Source organism: Chrysochloris asiatica, unplaced genomic scaffold (genome assembly GCF_000296735.1).
Source record: "Chrysochloris asiatica unplaced genomic scaffold, ChrAsi1.0 scaffold00193, whole genome shotgun sequence".
Classification (NCBI taxonomy): domain Eukaryota; kingdom Metazoa; phylum Chordata; class Mammalia; order Afrosoricida; family Chrysochloridae; genus Chrysochloris; species Chrysochloris asiatica.
Window position 1 is genome coordinate 4,110,845 of NW_006408711.1, and position 8,503 is coordinate 4,119,347.

Genomic DNA, 8,503 nt, shown 5'->3' on the forward strand with positions numbered 1-8,503 from the left:
GCACAGGAGGCACTCACTCATCTCTGCCAAGAAATTTGGAAGACAACTGTCTTGCCGACTGATTGGAAGACATCCATATTTGTGCCCATTCCAAAGAGGTGACACAATGGAATGAGCAAATCATCGGACAAACTCTTATGATATCACATGCGAGTAAAGTTTTGCTAAAGGTAAGGAGCTCTGGTAGCGTAGTGGTTACGAATCAGGCTGTGAACCACAAGGTCAGCAGTTCGAAACTACCATCTGTTCCGTGGAAGAAAGATGAGGTTTTCTGCTCCCATAAAGATTTACAGCCTCGGAAACCCTGTACAGGGTCGCTATGAGTCGGAACCGAATCCATGGCACATAACAGCAACAACAACAACAAAGGTAATACAGAAACAGCTACAATCATACATTGGCAGAGAACTTCCAAAGGCTCAAGCCAGATTCAGAAGAGGCTGTGGAATGAGGGATATCATTGCTGATGTGCGATGGATCTTGGCTGAGAGCAGAGAACATCAGAAAGATGTTTACCTGTGCTTTACTGACTATACAAAGGCTTTTGATTGTGTGCATCATGACAAGCTATGGACAATATTGTGAAGTATGAGTATTCTGGAACACTTAATTGTGCTAATGAGGAATCTGTACCTGGACCAAGACGCAGTTGTTCGAAGAGAACATGGGAATGCTGAATGGTTTAAAATTAAAAAAGATATGCGACAAGGTTGTATTCTTTCACCATACTTAGTCAAACTTTATGCTGAGCAAATAATCCGAGAAGGTGGGTTCTATGAAGAAAAACATGGCATCAGGATTGGAGGAAGACTCATTAACAACCTGCGATATGCAGATAATACAACCTTGCTTGCTGAAAGTGAAGACTTAAAATATTCTGATGAAGATCAAAGAGCATAGCCTTTGGTATGGATTATATCTCAATGTAAATTAAACAAAAATCCTCACCACTGGACCAATAAACAATATTCCTATCAACGGAGAAAAGACTGAAGTTATCAAGGACTTCATTCTTCTTGGATCAACTATCAACACTCATGGAAACAGCAGTCAAGAAATCAAACTATGTACTGTGTTAGGCAAATCTGCTGCACAAGACCTTTTTAAAGTGTTGAAGAGCAAAGATGTCAGCTTGAGGACTAAGGTGCGCCTGACCCCAAGCCATGGTATTTTCAATAACCTCATATGCATGTGAAAGCTGGACAGTGAATAAGGAAGACTATAGAAGAACTGATGCTTTTGAGTTATGATGTTGAAAGTGCCATGGACTGCCAAAAGAACCAATTTTGGAAGAAGTGCAGCCAGAGTTCTCTTTGGAGGCCAGGATGGCCAAACTTCACCTCTCATACTTCAGACATATTGTCAGAAGGGACCAGTCGCTGGAGAAGGATATCATGTTTGGTAAGGTGGAGGGTCAGAGAAAAAGAGGAAGACCCCCAACGAGATGGCTTGGTCAAGTGGCAGCATCGATGGACTCAAGCATGGCAAGAGTAGTGTGGTTGGCCCAGGATTGGGCAGTGTTTCGTTCTGCTGTGCATAAGGTCATTATGGGTCGGTACCGACTCGATGGCACCTAACAACAACAAATTACTGTTACACCACATGCATAGTTGTATTAATTGATTCAAAGATTACAAACTGTACAAAGGAACTATGGCCTTTTTGTGTTGTCTTCTTCAGTTCCCAGCAAAGGGTAAGTGCAAGAAGATGCACATCTATTCTTTTGTTGTTGATAAAAACAACTTTTACAACTCTTCCATGATGTTGGCTGATAGTGTGTAGATATCAAGCCTGAAACATTTTTTTTGTAAATCGATGAAATAAAACTATATGAGCTGTTGCTGGAATCTTAATCACTACTGAACTTAAAATTACATTACATCTTACAACATTCTTGCCCTAAGAAGTACGTGTGTACTTGTGTGTGTCTGCACAGAAACCCTCAAGGTGCCAAGGCTGATATAAATTTCCATAGCAAAAAGTTACAACCATGTTTACCATAAGGCTCATAGTTTTCTGGTGCTTAATTTCTTGGCCTGCCCTTTTGCCTTTTGATAAAGTATATACTGTACGGCCTCATGGATATTTTTACAAAATGCTACAGATAAGTGGCTAAACATAGTCAAGAAAATCTTCAGTAATATTTAATATATGTAGAAATGGTTTAAAATATTCTGGACACTTATCCAAGAATACATTTTTCAAGTTATTTAAGGTACTGTAAATATCACAAGACAAACAAATGGCAGATCTCAGCTTTTTGGTTCCATATTCTAAATCAACTTCTTTCATGGTCTCAATCATATCTATTGAACACTTAACACTGTGTTGGGTGTTACTCTCCTGTAATCATCATACCAAATCTATACTTGTTAAATGCCTTCAAGTTGGTTTGATGCATAGCAATCCTATATAGGGTTTCTAAGAAGCAATTGGTGGGTTTTAGCCGGTGACCTTGTGGTTAGAAGTCCAGTGCTTATCCTACAGTGCCACCCCAGGATTCCACCAAATCCACAGTAGACAATATTATTATCACTGTATTACAGACAGCCTCAGTTTTCACACTGTTTTAAGTCTGTAAAAATAGGATTCATAGTCTTCATTGCTTTTGTTGTACCATAGTAAAGGAAAGGTAATCGTTTTTTTTCTTTTGGGTACTGGAATGGCTTTTGAAACTTGAGAAGAGAAGGAAAGGGGTCTGGTCCACAGAACTTTTTGTTGTTAATTAACGTGGGGTCAGTTCTGACTCATAGTGACCCCGCAATGGGTTTCCGAGGCTGTAAATCTTTATGGGGTCAGAAAGCCTCATCTTTCTCCCATGGAATGGCTGGTAGTTTCAAACTGCCGACCTTAAGGTTAACAGCCCAATTCGTAACCACTACACTGCCAGAGCTCCTTGGTCCACAGAACTAAATGGTTCAAATTTCACTTTACTGAGACTTAGTTTTCAAGAGAAAACCAGAGCAATGTGTTCTTACTCTTTCTGACTTCTTTCTTTGGTTATTTCTCTTTGTTATTGCAGAAAAGATACATAACTTGCTTTTTACTAAAGATCACTTTATATTTAAACAACAAATAATAAATAAATTGTGGGTTATAAGTGGGAGAAATCCTATACAGGGTTGCTATGAATCTGAACCGACTTTATGGCCCTTAACAACAACCACAACAAGGCAAAGGTATAGGTTGGCTTTTAAGAAACTTGTTGCCTTTGGTAGAAGCAGTTGTTTCTGTTTGAAGGTGGTAAAAGCTGAGCAAATATCTTGCATTTTCTACTTGTCATTCAGTTGGTTTACTTGTATAACAGACCATTGTTGTGCCAGGTAGATTTAGTTTATTTAATAAGGTAGAGCTAGAGTTGGGCTCCATTAAATGGTAATTCATAGGAACTGTCCTCAGAATGACATAATGACTTGCTAAGATACACATATGACACTTTAAAAACGATCTCCACAGAACTTCTGGTGCTTTGAATGCCATCTACTATAAATACCTGAACATTTTAACATTTGGAACAAGATGAAGTCGACTTAGATATTAAAAGATATTTAACATCTTAAAGAAAGAGGCTAAAAATTTAAAAAAGAAAATGTTGCTGATCTTTTCAGGAGCCTATTGGTGGGATAAATATGCACAGTTACTACTGAAGAATCTAAGAGTTTCATTAAAAGCATAAAAATAATCCAAATTCTGCCACTTTCCCTCTTTTCTTAAAGTCTTTTATTAAAAATGCTAATAATTTGAAGCATGATGAAGAAGTGGAGACACTCTAAGATTAACTAGGGCCTAGGATTTCTGGAGGATTGGCACTGCGGGTTAATGTGCTGAACCGCAAGGTCAATTTGAACTGCAAGGTTTATTTGTTTAAGCTCACCAGCCACTCCTTAGAAACCCTATACAGGGTTGCTATGAGTCGGAACCCACTCAACGGTACTTAGCAATAACAAAAAAACTTCTGGAAGACACAATATCTGATATAACATATTTCTATCATTTAAGATGCCAGATATATTTTTTCTAAAACATAAATGTCCTTCCTTAACCCTTACATGAGCAGAAACTTGTAGCACCATGATGTTATTATTATTGTGTGCCATCAAGTCGGTTCTGACTCACAGTGACACTGTGTTTCTGAGAACAGCCAGTGGATTTGAACTGCTGATACTGTGGTTATATATTGCAGTGGTTACCCTGTAGTGCCACATCAGGGCTTAGCATCACCATTTGAAATAGCTGATTTCAAATAGTTGATTTTTAATATTTTTTTCTTTAAAGCAATGCATTCAGGGATGGAGGCTAGGCAAATTTTTGTGTGTGGTGCACATACACGTTCCCATATACAAGCATGAGCAGGTCCACTTGACAGAAGAAAATCCCAGAGACCATTTGCATGGCAGTAATTGGGACAGAGCAACATATCAGCTATTATCCATTTCAACAGAGACACAACTTACAGTTGAAAGTCACAGACAGCATACTAGTAAGAAACATTTTAGAAAAAATGAAAGGTATATGTAGCACTAATAAAATGAATCTTAATTTTTTCTGCTTTTAGAAAAACATTCTAAAAATATTTTTTAGGAAAAAAATTCTCTCCCTTTAGAATACTTCTCTCTACATCAGGCCTAAGAAGCTAATTGTATTAGTAAGTGTTTTGAGACTGATTTAGCATCATCATCCTTTATGGGGGGTTGAGGAAGGAGAAGGTTATGCTTTTGGTGAGACACTGACATATCTGCTTTGTTGTTGTTGTTAAGTGCTGTCAAGTTGGTTACGACTCCTAGTGACCCTATATACAGTTTCCAAGGAGCAGCTGGTGGGTTTGAATTTCTGATGTTGGGATTTAAAGTCCAGCGCTGGTCCTACAACACCATACCAGGAGCCTGCATATCTGCTTTATCCCTATTAATTTTATTTAAATATTTAATTTTCTTTTTAAAATTTTTTACCATCCCATATTTTCTTCTCCTTACAAATCTCTGTAGTCATGGTGTGGGATAAAGCACTGGACCACAAGGTTGGTTTGAACCACAAGATCTGAGATTCAAACTCACCACTGCTCTTTGGAAACCCTATACAGGATTGTTAGGAGTTGGAACTGACTTAGTGACACTTAATAACAACAACACAAATCCTGACTCAATGATACTTAACAACAAAACAAATCCCTTCAAACATTAGTTCTGAAGCAGTATCACTGACCATTCACAGTGGGATCAGTAATGTTATCAAAGAGAATGTGAATTTGGAGAGTTAAAATTAACATGTGGTTACGAATCGGGCTGCGAACCTTAAGGTCAGCGGTTCGAAACTACCAGCCGCTCTGCGGGAGAAAGATAAGGCTTTCTACTCCCGTAAAGATTTACACCCTCGGAAACCCTGTACAGGGTCGCTATGGGTCGGACCCGACTCGATGGCACTTAACAACAACAACAACAACATATAAAAAACCAAAAATTCATTGTCATCGAGTTGATTTTAACTCATAGTGTTGCTAAGACTGTAAATCTTTATGGGAATAGACAGTCTCAACTTTCTCCCTCGGAGCACATGGTGGGTTTGAACCACCAACCTGTGGTTAGCAGCCCAATGCATAATTTATAACCTGGGATTGTTAAGTCTGTGATGTTGTTTGCCTCCTCTTTTTATAAATAGTTTAAATTAAGTATTAGGATTTTGATAAAATGCAAGATTTTAGAAATCAAGCATGATTTTATATTTCTTGTTATAATAATAAAAAAAAAAACTAAGAAAAATTGGTTTAATGAGAATTTTGCTAGATCACAGAGGAATAGAACAACTTCATTTGGGTTGTTCTAACTAACTATTATTTTGGTATTTCTAACTGTCACAGTAAGACATCTCAATAGTATTTACGATTTGAACTGCTGAGCTCTGTGCAAAGTCTGGGAGATTTTTCCGAACAAATGGAATCAGTGATGTGCACTGAGAGAGGAAATGACCTATAGGAGAGCATCAATCATCCTTCACAGGCCAACCAAGATGAGGTCTGCTTCACTGGGCTGCTCTCAGTAGGTAAACCAATATAGTCTGGAATTTTGAGGTGAGATATACTTTAACAGAATAGTTTGAGGACACTTTGACTTCCAGAGGTTTCAGTGTAAACTACAACCATTCCCAATTTGCAGTTCTTGGAAGAATTTATGGTGGATGAATTGGTGGTATCTATTGGTGCTGTGGGCTAATGCGTCAGATTGCAAAGTACTTAGAACTACAAGGTCGGTGGTTCAAGTTCACCAACTGCTCCCTGGAAACCCTATACAGGGTTGCTCTGGGTCAGAATCAACTCGATGGCACTTAACAACAATATCTCTCCTCTGCAATATAATAATAGTGGTTAAGAGCATGGATTTTAGGGCCAATCAGATTTTAGTGTAAAACCTGAACCTATCACTTACTGTCTCAGTGATGGTGGTACTTATGTGCTGTGGAGTGGCTCCCAACTTATAGGGACCCTGTATAGGGTTTCCAAGGCTATGATTCTTTAAGAGATCAGAAAGCCTCACCTTTCTCCTGCAGAGCGATTGGTAGATTCAAACTGATTTTGAAGGTTAGCAGCCACTAGGCCACCAGCCTTCTCAATTGTAATTCTAATCCTCAAGTTTATTTATATGTAAATGAGGATAATAGCAGCTATCACATGGTTGGCATTAAACTTGATAATGTTTGAGTAGCTTAGCACCTAGTGTTTGTGATTTTTTTTTTTTAAAAGTGCCTTGAACTGAATTCTGACTCTTGGTGTCCTGCGGTGTGTCAAAGCATAAATGAGTTCCATAGGGTTTTCAATTGCTGATTTTTTTCAGAAGTAGTTTGCCAGGTCATTCTTCCAAAGTGTCTCTGAGTGAACTTGAACCTCCAATATTCAGTTAACAGTTAAGCTTATTACACATTTGTATTACCCAGGAACTCTCCATAAATGAAAGCTATTATTAATAATATTCATTCCAGGGCAAATGTTATATATGTTTTCTTATAAAGTTCTGTTTAGTCCATTCCAGCTCATAGTGACCCTCTATAGGATCTCTGGGACTATATATTTTTGTGGGAGCAGAAAACCTTATTGTCTCCTGCAGCATGGCTGCTGGGCTTGAACTGCTGACCTTGTGGTTTGAAGTCTAGTGCTTACTGTACAGAGCCACATGTTTTACTCCTTCTTATAGACTGGAAGCTTCTGGGATCAGGTACAATTTAATTTCAGTTGGACCTTATATCACAGAAATATAAAACTAAACCAAAGCAGTCACCAACAAGTTGATTCTGACTCATGGTGAGTCATGCATTTCAGAGTAGAACGGTACACCATACGGTTTTCAATGGCTTCGGTCTTTCAGGAGTAGACATTTAGGTTTGCTCCCAATATGCCTTTATGTGAATTTGAACCACTAACCTTTAGGTTAGTAGTCAAGTGCTTAACTATTTGTGTCATCCAGGAACTCCCATACTGGAAGGCTGTCAGAAAATGATAATCTTAGGGAGCAGCTGACTGTTACCATACCCTTATAGCATTCACACACTAAAGTAATTTTTCAATCCTTTAGATTAAGAGTCCATTCAAAAAAGATCTTTCTCAATACTCTGGAAAAGATCTGCTTGCTTGAGATGAACGTACTTCCAAATGTGACTAACTTAATTTTTTCCTCTCTGAATGTCTCTGGCCCACTAATAGATTTCTTATATCCTTAATCACTCTTGATCACTTAAAGTCAGTGAGCCTGAACTCATTATTATTACTACATTTATCAGCAAAAGCAGTGGCAACATGCAGGTTTTAAAGGTTTAGAACAAAACAGAAGTCATGGCTAATTGACCATATTATATTATATTTTTAGCCTGAAAAGATTTTAAGTGCAATCATGAGCCATAAAAGAATTCAACACAAATAGCCTTGAGTTTCACCGTCATAAAAGGAAGCTAACCAACCTTTGATTTCCTGGACCTCGAGGCCAGCCTTTTTGACTGATCGATGTTCCATTTCTATAATATAAAACAGCAAGGAGAGAGAAAATCAGAATCCCCAGAAAGAATATTTAAAAACATAATTTTGGTATTAATTTTATGTAGGAAATATTTTTTCAATTGACTAAGTGTACTGTCATCTTTAGAAAAGAGTTAATTACAAACTAGTACTGAACTAGTTTTTAAATACTAGTATTTTAAATACTAGCAAGGTCATCCATGGCAGACAGGTTTCAGCAGAATTTCCAGACTAAAATAAACTAGGAAGAAAGAGAGGTGGACCACTTCTAAATGGTTGTTGTTGTTGTTAATCTACAGTATTTCCAAGTAGTGGCTGGTGGGTTTGAACCACTACCTGTGATTAGCAATCCAGTGCTTGTCCAACAGCACAACATCAGGACTCCAATGGTTAGCCATTGAAAACCTATTCAATAGCAGTGGAACACTGTCAAATATAGTGCTGGCAGATAAGCCCCTTAGGTTAGAAGGCACTCAAAATATGACTGGAGAAGAGCTGCCTCTTTTT

At 38.0% G+C, this 8,503-nt stretch overlaps 1 protein-coding gene across 2 annotated transcripts in view; it reads right to left on the bottom strand.

The window, feature by feature from the left end:
• Positions 1-8,503, bottom strand: part of PAM (peptidylglycine alpha-amidating monooxygenase) — a 306,825-nt gene that overhangs the window by 10,664 nt on the left and 287,658 nt on the right. For both annotated transcript variants that reach the window (XM_006872314.1, XM_006872315.1), the window contains exon 22: positions 7,942-7,995. In XM_006872314.1, coding sequence (XP_006872376.1) covers positions 7,942-7,995 — 54 coding nt within the window. The remainder of the gene's footprint in view (positions 1-7,941; positions 7,996-8,503) is intronic.